Here is a 12,949-nt window from a genome sequence, read left to right as displayed (position 1 = left end):
TGAGTCCTGAACGAGCTGACCTGACCCTCCTAGCACTATTCTAGAGCCCGGTGCTAATAGACGAACGTTGGTCTTCAGAAAAATGGCTGCCACCATGACTTCTGTACGCGTTTTCGGAGACACTAGAACAGAACATATTTTTAGTATTGGAACTGACAGAAGCAAGCATGGTGATACCAGACCTCAAGTGAGTATTGCCTGCTAGAGTGAATTACTGTCCTCCAGACTTACATTGAGTTTGAACAATCTATAGTCAGAAATGGTGACAATCAAGAAGCCTCTCTTGGTTTTAATAATCATAGTTCGTGAAGTGGATTAAACCAACCAAGTTTATCAAGTTAAACGTTTCATGAATTCTAGCTGTGTTGTGTTGATCCAGAGAAAAGTCAAATTAATTTCTTCAAGCAGCTAGCTGCCAGTTTAGCCAGGTGTAATAGTGTTCCTAAGGGAAAAGCTCATAGGTTGATTGGGATTTCCATAGAGGTATTTAACATAACTGGTGAAGAACATCTGAGCAGGTAGAACCAATATATGTAGAACAGACAGCTACACTGAGGCCTCGCTAATCCTTCTTTCAGGCCAGCTGGCGATCACCTTTCCTTATTTTGGATGCACAAACGTCTCCCAACATGCCTCCAACATTTAAGAAATCGATGCAGAATGACCCCTCACGCCTCTTTAGAAAAAAGGACTGAGCAGATCAAACAAATCAGAATCCCAGTAATTCATTGGGAGGATGCCAAGTTTATGTTTCGCTCTGTTGCCGCTCAGTCTAGCTGGTTTGCCCACTGGAAGATTTATGTGCTAACTGAGGGCACCCAGTATCCCCATATGGGCTCGGAATCACTTAGGGAAACAACTGTAAAAGTACAGATGTATGTTATTTTATAACTAAAATAGATATAGTCACAGAAAAATATTTACAATTAAGAAAAGTCAGAGGTTTCACTGCGCAGGAAACTTACAAAACAACCTTACTCTGAAGGGGCAATAGTCACAGAATCCCTTTGGCCGCTCACTCGTCTGCCTGCTGGGCAGGGACTAAGTTTGATGTCCTGCTCCTTTCTTCCCCACATCCGCTTTCATTTGCACCCAATAGACTATCTCCTCCACCTCTGGCACAATGGGGTAGTGCATTTCTTCTGATAAGCTATAAATATCCTTCTAGCAGTAAGCCCCCATAGGAGGCTCGGACCGGACATGTGAGAAGAGCCACCTGCTTCTGGGACAGTCCTGCCTATACACAGGTTGGTTGCAGCAGAAGCTGCATTCAAAATCTGGGAGCTCCGTCTTCTTGTTGTGCGTTGGATGTTGCTGTGGAGCACTAGGCATTTCTCAAGGGTGGTATCTCTGTGTCAACCCTGGTGAAGACTTTACTCCATCTATTAAAAAATGTGTCACCGATTACAACAGTCGTTTTTTGTTAACTTAGACCTAGAGAACGAGTTATGCGCACCTTACTCTCTGGTAGCTCTATTGTAAACCCCCTGCACATCTCCCCTCTCAGGTGACAAATAACGTTTTATTCTGGGACACATATCACATTCGGTGCGTGATTAATAGGAAATTAGACTTGGCTCCCAATATTACTAAATACAGTAACATACCACTTTTGAACCAGGATTATCTAACTAAAACATCCTGGGGTGGAGAGGTAAGGGAATCTCCACCATCAGAGATGTATTCAATCCTGGAGGATCTTTGTACTCATTTCAGCAGCTATCTCAAAAACACTTGTTGGATAATAGACAGTTCTACATGTATTTACAATTTCGTCATTTCATTATGACCATGACACTTAATAAACTTGAATGGCCAGAGTTAGATAATTTAGAGAGTCTATTACACTTTCTCAGAACTAGTAAATTTAGAATCCGATATTTGTATCAGGACCTTCTATATTGTGATAACGATAGACTTTGGAAGCACACACTCCAAAACTGGAGTCATCATATCCCCTTATTAAGGAATCTAAATACTTTACTGAAGTATCAAGATAAAACTCTAAAATGTTCAATCTCAGAGAAACTACAAGAGGTGCATATCAATGGGTTACACAAAGCTTATATATCACAATCACAGAGAAAGCATTTCATGTCGGAGGAGAAAGGTTCATGCCCGAAATGTAAGCAAAATCCAGCCACCTTTTATTACAATTTTTGGGAGTGCAGAAAAATATCCCGCTTTTAGAACAAAATATTGACTTTCCTGAAGTCTGTTTTTAAGATTGCACTATGTGGGGATCCCATTCCATTACTATTTTGTAACTTTGAAATTTGGAAAGATAGTTTACCTTCTGTTAATGTTATACCAATTCTAACAATAATATTGACAGTGGAAATAAAAGCAATTCTGCATAACTGGACTTCCCCTTCCTCTCCATTCTTAAAAGATGTACAATTGGAATTAATAGAACTCCTTTTCGTTGATAGACCTGCAGCCTTCCCTGACATTGAGAAGGGAGTACTCAAATTCTATTTCAAATGGGGTTCCTATGTGGAGTCATTGCCAAAATCCCAGCAGGATGACATTCTCAAAATATTTGAATCTACTAAGTGGTCCTTGTATAGACAACTAGGATCAAACGTTTAATGGGTCTTGCTGGCTATTTTCTTTGGTCCCTCATATATAGTATGATGTAATGTACTGCTTCTGGTAACTCTGCATATGTGATATTACCTGCCTACCCCACTCTTCTGCCTACTCCCCCGCTGCCAACACCCAATACACAGTATAAAATATACTATACAAAGTCAAAAAATTTTTGGGACAATATACAAAATTTAGTATGAGTATTGTAGAAAATACTAACAATGACTGCTTGATGCTTTGGTTTTGGTTCTGAATCTGGTTGGGAAAAGTTATGTTTTAACAAGTGGATGTTCCCTCAATGGAGCTACCTCCATTTCTATCTCCTATTTTTCCTCTTTATGTTGCTACTTGATTATTTAATGCATATATTCTTTGTTTATTATGCGTATTAATGTAAATAATGAACCATATATTGAATATCTACTATGTGTTTTATGTTTTAAAATGCAAGTAAAACGTTTTTGGGGGTAAACAAAAATTGTGTCACCGATCTGGTTTAAGACCTTAAGGCTTAAAGCTGGGTACACAGATATGCAATTATCTTGCAGATCACACGATTGTTTGTGCATGACTGTTTGTTCAGATGTTGAAAGAGTGTCTGCACTCCCACAATTATGTTTTATTATACCAAAATACATTGCAATCGGTTGATTTTTTTGTTTCCTAAATTTCATAAAAATCACAATCAACGATGAAACGGGCAGACGTGGAAGTCAGTATAAACTCATAATCAGCAGTATAGGCAGATATCTGTAGAGTGAACCCAGAGTCACAGTTTTATCAGCAGATGGTTATGAGAGATGAAGATCACAGATCTGAAGGTAAATTTGGGGCAGCACGGTAGCTAAGTGGTTAGCACCTCTGCCTCACAGCACTGGGGTCATGAGTTCAATTCCCGACCATGGCCTTATCTGTGAGGAGTTTGTATGTTCTCTCTGTGTTTGCGTGGGTTTCCTCCAGGGGCTCCGGTTTCCTCCCACACTCCAAAAACATACTAGTAGGTTAATTGGCTGTTATCAAAATTGACCTTAGTCTCTGTGTGTGTGTGTGTGTGTGTGTGTGTGTGTTAGAGAATTTAGACTGTAAGCCCCAATGCGGAATTAGTGGCGCTGTACACATGAATTGGCATGCTCACTGGGACTTTCAATCGTTGGTGAAATCGTTAGAGACATTGCATCTGAAGTATGATTGCATAGATGTGTACCCAGGATTATGTGGGTGCCCAGGTGGATGAGATGTGTCACTTTCAAGAGTACTGTGTGGAGTTTGTATGTTCTCCCTGTGTTTGCGTGGGTTTCCTCCGGGTCCTCCGGTTTCCTCCCACACTCCAAAAACATACTGGTAGGTTAGCTGCTATCAAAATTAACCCTAGTCTCTCCCTCTTTGTCTGTCTCCCTGTCTGTCTGTGAGTGTGTGTCTATATTAGGGAATTTAGACTGTAAGCTAATGGGGCAGGGACTGTTGTGAATGAGTTCTCTGTACAGCGCTGCGTAATTGGTGGCGCTATATAAATAAATGATGATGATGATGAGGCCTGTCAAAAATTAACCATTTTAACCCCGTTCAGTGCTAAGGACACCTAAAGAGTAATTTCACCTTCCATCATGATAATGATCCACAGCAACCAAGAAATGGCTTCAGAAAGGGAAGATCAAAGTATTTCAATGGCCCAGTCGGAGCCCACACCTCAATTCCATTGAAAACCTGTGGAATGACCTAAAGAGAGCTGTGCACAGGAGATCCCCTAACACTTTAATGGGCCTTGAACCTCTTTGCAGGGAAGAGTGGAATAGAATTGCAATGTCCAGGTGGGCAAAGTTGATAGAGACTAAATCAGAATGGCTCACTGCTTTGATAAAAGTAAATGGTGTTTCCACAAATTATTACTTTAGGGGTGTGCGCATTTTGGGCTGGTCCATTACATTCCTTTCAGTCAGTCTCAATCAGCCAATGACAGATGATGTCCCACTCCCCAAGATATATGAAGCTCATAAAGCCACTGTCCGTGGCAGACTAGTCTGTCTCGTGGCTATGCAAAGAAGACACACCAGGGAGACAATTGTGCAAATTTAGAATCCAATAACTGCTCTCATCTCTATAAACCAGCTTCATCTCAGCAACAAATTGGGGTGTAACTTAGTGGACATATTAACACACTCTTGGAGAAAGCAGCTAACACTGAAATGGCTCCAGCAGAGATTCTATTACACAGGAGACAAGGCGGACACCACATTTGCCTCTAAATTAAAGCTAAAATCTCACGTAACAGGGTCAGTTCTCTTAAAACTAAGTAGGGACATGTTTACATCCCAAATTGATATTTCTTACACAAGATCTAATGCAGGAAATCAACCAATAATCAATTCGGCAGCAAAAAATATAGGGACATATTGGCCCCACTCTCTTTAGAAGTTACAGCTGCGAGGGGCGAGCTTGACCCTACTTTGACCCTTCTCAAAATTATCCTTAATCACAAATCTGGCAACGATCCCAATCTCTGTGCAAGCTGTCGTCCAATCTCACTTCTAAATGTGGACCTTAAACTATTTGCAAAGATCTTGGTGAGACGATTGAGTCATCTCCTCTATAACCCATCCAGAACAGATTGGCTTTATCCATCAGGCCACATATAACACCAGACAGATGATTTTAATAAAGTATGTAAATATTACCCAAAGCTCCTGCTTGATTATGCCTTGGGTAGTCCAGCTACCCAGGTTCCCTGTTTGTACTCCGGCTCCAGTCCTTTCCGGTTATTATGTTCGTGGGTGCTGGTAGGAGTAGACTGGTTTGATGAGTGTCCCTTTTCTCCTAAGGTGTGTTTTTTCGATTGCAGTATGGTCCCTAGTACCCAGGAGCTTCCTGCTGAGGATGGCTCCTTAGGGTCAGGGGGAAGTGCTACTGCTGGGCTTAACCCAGCGAGAAGGGGGGGGGGGGTCCCAGACAAACTTAACCGTTATTATAGTTAATTAAAATTCTGGGCTGCTAACTGCCAACATTTGTGTGCATGGATTACTATTCCAATAGTTGAAGCATGCTTGACACTGTTGTATTAATCTGGTATGTATTGTGTTGCTAAATGTACTAAGTACAGCAAATAAATTAGAAGAATTGTAAATGTAAATAAGGTAAAAGAAAAACCCATTAAAAGTGTGACTGTATGATGATTGTCCTTATAGCTTTTTGTTTTATGGCAACATGTGCGGCACAGTGGTTAGCATCGCTACCTCACATCACTGGGGCCATGGGTTTGATACCATCCAGGATACTATCTGTGTTGATTTTTCCACGAGTGTACAATTTACTCTATCTATATTAATATATAGTGTAGAAATACATTGGCAAACCAATAGGTGGGGGGGGGGTTTCCAATGCCTGGAAACCCCCTACAAGCCTGGGGCACTGTATAATTGAGCTGGCTGGTCCCTGCTCCCACTTCACACAGCTCTGTTTGAAAGGGGAGGGCTGTGTGCACCTAACAGTAGTGCATACAGCATTGCACATGTATATTATGGGGATAGAAAGAGTTGGAGAGCAGCCAAGCACTGTCTAATATTATAGCCACGCCCCCATGCATGCTGGTCACGCCCACTGGCGGCATGGTGTGGAAACCCCCCTCTACAAATCCTGCGTTTGCCCCTGAAATAAGATGCCAGTGTCACGTTTGGAGGTAGAAGTCTTGTTGTTTTGCAGGTAATAAGAGAAGAAAGATCAGGGGCAGGATGCTGCCGGCGCCTGCAGAATATCATTACCTGTGGGAAATCACCTCCGAGAAGATGTCTGTTGGATCCACGGTGCGGACTTTTGGAAGGTTAGGATCTTAATATATCTGACAAACCACTGTGCTTTATAGACGATCTGTCACTTAAATCAATTATTCCTGCTTAAGTGTAAAAATAAATAACTGTTATGTTGTTGGGTCTTTCCTCCACAATTGGTGGCAGTGCCCCAAACTGATTCCTTTTTGGAGATGCATTAAACTCTATTGGGAATACAGAAATCTCAACACAAGGCACATAAATGGGTAGATAATGAAATAGAAGCTCCTTGTGTAGCAAATAAGAAGGGGGTAGAGGTCATACTACGAAGCTTCAATATGTCAGGAAAGATCATTTTAGCGGCAGAATTCAGTAATTTTAGCTACAAAACAATAATTTCTTTGACGTATTTCCATTTCTAATATTATTAGTGTTTTCTGGATTTCCTGGGATTTTTACTGTTTAGGTGGTTTTATGAAGGGGCATCATTCCAGGTCCCTTTCTCTGTGTACTCAGGCTAAGCTGCTATGATTCTGCGCAGTCCTCGGCAATGCTTACAGCACAGCACTCTGCAGCACAGCACAAGCTGCAGATAAACACGAGGTTTGTGGAGCCCTTTTCCGCTCGCCTAGGATCGTATTACTTGGCACTGGGGGAGCTGGACACTGTGAATGGTAAGATTACAAGATTTAAATACCAATGAAGTTGAATCCCTTCTGTTGCCAGTTGGGCAGCTCACTGTTACTTCTTGTTTTACAGATGTGCACCCCGTACTCTGTGCCCGCTTGCTGACCTGCATTGAGGGTGCAGACCTCTCCCTTCTGCAAAATGCAGTAGAAGAGCAAAGAAAATACCTTCAGGAGAGAGAGAAAGTAGCCCAGGGAAGCGGCTAAAGAGCATCACGTGACATGTACATTGTTTATACACACGGGGGGTATATAATAATAGGTGATCTCGCTTTCTTGGTGTACTATGGTAATACGTAGGCTGAGATATAATACATGTTGGGTACAGTGTCAGCAGGTTGTCATCCACGGGACAAAAAAACAAGGTGGACACAGAGCAGATGTCATATAATACGTTGAAAGCAGGTAAACTAAGCAGCCTATGTCAGACTTTTTGTAAAGGACCCTGTGTATACTTGTCGGAGGTGTGCCGCATATTTCAGATGCTGTTTGGCCTAAGGGGACAGAATTACTTTCAATTATATTATATTACATAAGCATTTTTTTTATTATTATTATTTTATTTTTTTTAACACCAACAAAAATAACTTTTTTTTTCTGTGAAGCCAGACAAACAAGTTTTTTTAGTTTTTTTTTATGTCTTCTCACAATTGAAAATGTGTGTGGTGTGAGGAGATTAAGTGCTGCATTGTAGCTGTGGGTGGAAAATTTTGGCTTAAAGAATTCTAGGCTTTTTATTACATTGTGGTTTACATTTATTGCCAACACATTCACTGATTTTTACAGGTCAACTTAGTCAGTGCAAATTCTTTTTTTTGGCTGTGAGGTGTGAGCATTAGGTAATAATTGTGATATGGTCGGCCTTCTCTGTTTAGTATTTTATATATATATATATATATATATATATATATATATATATATATATATATATATATATATATATATATATATATGGATGATATAACTAAAAGAATAGTTAATAAAGCAAGAAAATGCTCTATTACATGTCCCAGTACAACTTACATGTCTTTTATATTACTGGTCTTATTGTCAAACATGTGCCATGAGGACACTAATGACAAATCTCTCGATTAGACCTGAAAAGATGTTCCCTGCGGAATTTTTGCTCTTGAAAGTATCACATATGTATGTAAGGATTAACCCATTGTTATTGTATGTGGCTCTTTTCTAATGTAAACTGTAAATAAATGACTTAATTTCTCTATTTTGTTTGATGCTCATTTCAAAACACTTTAAAGTACAATGATTGTTTTGCTTTTGTTTTAATTTGCACTCATCAAACCACAGTCACTGCAGGCAGATGACATTTGCAGTACTGCCCACCCTTTAATTTATTAATTGTAACAAGACAAAGAGAACTATTTAAAGAAAATATAATAAAAGGTGAATGACAAGTTTATTGACAGGCAGAAGACATAAAATATACACCATAGAGCGTTACCATTCCCTAGTGGAACAATATAATATATTACGAATGGGGACAAAGCAGGGAAACAGTGATATATGGCAGATATCCATCTTTACTAGTACTTGTAGGATGTCAAGGAGGGTATGGCATTCACAGGGCGGTAGACGGCATGCTGGAAGCTTTCTGAAGCCCCTTGGAGTAGCAGCAAGCCACTTGCTGGGTCTCTCCGGCAACGTGTCATGGCCTCTTTGTAGTTCACCTTCTCTTTAGTGAGAGGATCAATGAGATTCTTCTCATACGTTGACTCGTCCTGGATTTGAGCAGCCAGTTCTTTGCTTACCATACCCTGCTCTTTTGCCTCTGACAATGGAATTCTGCCGGTCTTTTTGGTATCAATCAAGCCCCCTGTCAGGTGCTGCACCACTAGGTATGGTAAGGCCGTCTCCTTGGACATTAGTCCCTTCTGCACAGCCTCTCCTACTGACAGACGTTTCTTGGTTACTGGGTCCTCAACACCTGTAAAAGCTTTCTGTGCATTAAATAGGTTTTGTGGGTTGCTGCTGTCTATCAGCCCCCTGTCTATTGCTTTAGTAACCGAATACCTATCTTTGGTAATGATGTCAATTATACCACCAGTAGCTGCCTGAGCCTCCAGCAGCTTCTGACCTGTTGTGGGATCCAATAATTTTCTTGTCATTGCACTTCTGATTGTGCACTTGCTGTCAACATTGGTGTCATACATGCCAGCAATGGGAAAGCTATCATCCTGAAATACTTTAGGTGCACTTTGTGCACTCTGTGTGAAGAAGCTACGGGTTTGGTTGCTAGAGGAGGCCACTGGAGATCTGGGTCCGATTATGGATCCGATGGACATCGACGTGGGTTTGTTCTCTCCAGCCACAAGAAGGGCAAACTCTGAAATTGGAAGTTTGCCATCCCTGTACATTTGGAGTTCTTCTTTGGTGATTTTCTTGGTTCGTAGAGCATCTTCAATGGAATATTGTTTTCCACTCTTCTTGTCTAATAGGACAGAAATCTCACCGCTAGAGCCCATTGTGGAAATTTCTTCCCAGTCACACTCTAATTCTTGCAGTTGAATGTACTGTTGCCGGTCTATGATGCCTCTCTTGTATGCTTCATATGGTGACATTTCCTTCCCAGTATCTGGATCCAGGATAGATATTTTTGTGGAGACATTTGTCTCTCTCATTTGTGTCTCTTGATTGCGTTCTTCGCGGTTGACGCGGGACTGCAAATCCCTAATGTTCCTTTCCTTTTCATAAATGAAATCTTTTTCTTTAAGGATTTTGGATTCCAAAAGAGACAGCTCTTGTCCCAACTGCATTTTCTTCTGGCGCTCATTCTCTGCCTTTTGTGTGAGTAGCTCCGACTCTTTGCTCAAAAACACACTTTTTTGCTGCTGTTGCCTCCTCAGTTCCAATAAGTCTTTTTCGATGCCTGACTTTTCTTGTTGTGCCTGTGCTCTGGACTTCTGAAGGTCGGCTTCTTCTTTTGTCCATGTCCGTTTCATTGTATCCACCCTATCAATCTTTTCTTTGAGTCTTCTGGTCTCATCTTGCATGTTCTGCCTGGTATTACGCTCCTTATTACACAGCTCCCGTAATCTGGCCCTCTCATTCTCTAGTACCCTATCCTTCTCTACTCTAATGACTTCTTTGTAGATTGTTTTTTCCAAAGACTTCTCCCTCTGTAAGATATCTATCTTCACCTGCAGATTTTTGCATTCTCTTTGTATGTTCAGGATATGTGTCCTTTCTGTATCCAAGTCACTGCGCAGGGAATTAGCTGATTTTTCTAATATGGGGTCCTTTTCCACTTTCACCACTTCCTCCATTACAATCTTCTCCTGCACTGGAGCAGGGGTTTCCTCAATCTCCTTAATTCTCAGAGTGATCTGCCGCAACTCTTTTTCTGCAGCTAATTTCTTGTCTCTCTCGTCCTGGAAGTTCAGCATCCTTTCTTTCTCTTCCACCTGAGTTCGTAATTGTTGCACCTCACGCTCCAGGCGACGCCTGTTGCTAACCTCTTCATCCAGTGTCCTGCTCAATCTGTAATGTTCTTCTGCTACCTTGGGGTCTTTCTGCACATGGACCACCTCTTGAACCACTACCCTCTCTTCTGGTTTCCTTCGCTCTAGCATTATGTACTTGCTTTGTAAGTCGTACACTAGTTCTTCCACTTCCCTTCTTCTCTGGGCTTCATCACGTACTTCTTGTTGCAGGCGTTCTGCTTCTCTTATCAACACTGGGTCATTTTCATACTTAACAACCTCTTTGTTCACTGTCTTTGTTTCCACCTTTGACCTCTCTCTTTTCCAGTTCTCTCTCTCTGTGGTCAGCTTGGTTTTTTGTTCCAGATACTTGTTGTTGGTTGACTCTAGGTCTTTAAGTTGCCCTCTCGATCTCTCGATTTCTTTCATCACTTCTGGACTCTTCTCTAACTTAACTACTTCTTGGACAATTTCCTTATACTCTACCACAGGCTTTTGGGACTTCAACATAAACACTGCATTTTGGGTTGTGCCCAATTCCTTTTCAAAGAGAGATTTTTTGGAGTTAACCTCTTGCAGAGCAATTTTCAACCGAGCAATTTCATTTTTGGTCTCTGGCTGCACAACAAACACTTCATTGACCCTTTCTTTAATCTCCACCTTGGGCTTTTGTTTCTCTACCACCACATACTTGGATTGCAATTCTGTTACCTCTCGAGTCAGAGTCACTCTTTTGTTTCTTTCTTCTTCTATTAATGATTTGAGCTTAGCTGCCTCTTTCAAGATTTCTGGATCTTGCTCTACCTTCTTTACTTCCTTTACAATGACTTTAGGCTCAACTGAGTCAATCAGTTTCTCTAGTTCTTCTGTCCTACTCCTCAGTTTCACAATATTTTCTTGAAGAGATCTTCTGCGGAAGGTCTCATCATCAATCTGTAGCTGCAGTGCTCTTGTGGCTTTCATCATCTCGGGGTCCCTTTCAACCTTCACCACCTCCTTTAGTACAACTTTTTCTTTCACATTAGGTTGTTTTTGCTCCAGTACCATTACTTCCATTTTCAGGCGCTCTAGCTCCAAAGTGATTGAGTTGTTCTCGTCCTTTAGTTGTTTGATCTCTTGTCTCAGGGATTGAGCTTGAGAATCCAGATTAGGATCTCTCTCTATCTCTGTGACTTCTTTGGTCAACAGCTGTGGCTTGATGCTCTTCCTCTGGCTTTCCAAAGTCACCAGCCTCTTGCTAACCACTTCTATCTCAGACTGTGTATTTTCTCTCTGTTTGTAGAAATTATCGGCTTGGTTTTTCAGTGATACTAATTCACTCTCTAGCCTGGGTTCTCTGTAGTACTCTACCATTTCCTTCTCCTCCAGTCTCTCCACTGGTCTCTGTGTCTTCAGCAGAAGTAACTTCTTCCTATTATCTTCCAGTGTCTGCTGCACCTGGGCCACTTTCCTTTTCTCCTCCTCCAGCTCACTTGACAAGTTCTGTGACTCCTTAGCTGATCTTATCGCATTCTCTGAGCGCAGGTTGTGCTGCATTGACATTTGGACTCCATCCTGAGTATCTGACTGAAGAAACAAACATTGCATTAGAATAAATACCAAGAAAAACAACGGTAAGCAAGTTTTCCTCTAGATATCAGGTTGACATCTGTCATCTTTCTCTCGCCTATTTTGGTCAACACCATATATTTTAATGGGCTTTCTATAAGAACCTCAGATTTCTTCATGAAGCTTCCTGTTGAGTTATTTAATTACAGAAGCATCATTGACCCAATTGTGGTCACAAAATTCCTCATCCAAAAATAAAAGTGGCTAAACCATAATGGGATGGTTATATTGGTAACTGGTGAGATGATATTGTCATTTAGTGATGTATTGCCTAGCTGTAAAGTTTGTGTGAATGAAAACCGATGGCGTGTCAACATCACACTGACTAAAAGATTCGAGAACTTGTGATCAGTAGGACCACAGGTGATACTGTGGTCAGCACGGTGGCTCAGTGGTTAGCACTTCTGCCTCACAGCACTGGGGTCATGAGTTTAAATTCTGACCATGGCCTTATCTGTGTGGAGTTTGTATGTTCTCCCCGTGTTTGCGTGGGTTTCCTCCGGGTACTCCGGTTTCCTCCCACACTCCAAAAATATACTGGTAGGTTAGTTGGCTGCTATCTAAATTGACCCTAGTCTCTGCCTGTGTGTGTGTTAGGGAATTTAGACTGTAAGCTCCAATGGGGCAGGGGCTGATGTGAATGAGTTCTCTGTACAGCGCTGCGGAATCAGTGGCGCTATATAAATAAATAAATGATGATACTGCCGATGAATGTATGTTGCAAAGTTTATGATATTAGTTTAGTGTACTTTGGTGGAAAGGGTTCTGGCAAGACACTTGGTTGCAAAATTACTTTATTAACTATATATTGAAAAGGGCCTAGGTTGTAACTAAACTGTATACAAAACAAAAAACAGTTGTCAGC

At 41.2% G+C, this 12,949-nt stretch overlaps 2 protein-coding genes across 2 annotated transcripts in view; one reads left to right on the top strand and one right to left on the bottom strand.

The window, feature by feature from the left end:
• The first annotated feature begins 9 nt into the window (after window positions 1-9).
• On the top strand, window positions 10-7,933 carry TEN1 (TEN1 subunit of CST complex). Its single transcript, XM_075177803.1, has 4 exons — window positions 10-187; window positions 6,286-6,403; window positions 6,867-7,024; window positions 7,110-7,933. Exons 2-4 carry the CDS (start codon window positions 6,315-6,317, stop codon window positions 7,241-7,243), a joined length of 381 nt encoding a protein of 126 aa, XP_075033904.1. The 5' UTR covers window positions 10-187; window positions 6,286-6,314; the 3' UTR covers window positions 7,244-7,933.
• Window positions 7,934-8,436: 503 nt separating this feature from the next.
• Window positions 8,437-12,949, bottom strand: part of EVPL (envoplakin) — a 37,827-nt gene continuing 33,314 nt past the window's right edge. The window contains exon 22 of the mRNA XM_075177802.1: window positions 8,437-12,042. Within this exon, the coding sequence (XP_075033903.1) occupies window positions 8,581-12,042 (3,462 nt within the window). The 3' untranslated portion in view covers window positions 8,437-8,580. The remainder of the gene's footprint in view (window positions 12,043-12,949) is intronic.

This window comes from Mixophyes fleayi, chromosome 6, assembly GCF_038048845.1.
Source record: "Mixophyes fleayi isolate aMixFle1 chromosome 6, aMixFle1.hap1, whole genome shotgun sequence".
Lineage (NCBI taxonomy): Eukaryota > Metazoa > Chordata > Amphibia > Anura > Limnodynastidae > Mixophyes > Mixophyes fleayi.
The sequence above is the reverse complement of the archived record's forward strand: the minus strand, read 5'-3'. Positions and strand labels throughout refer to the sequence as shown.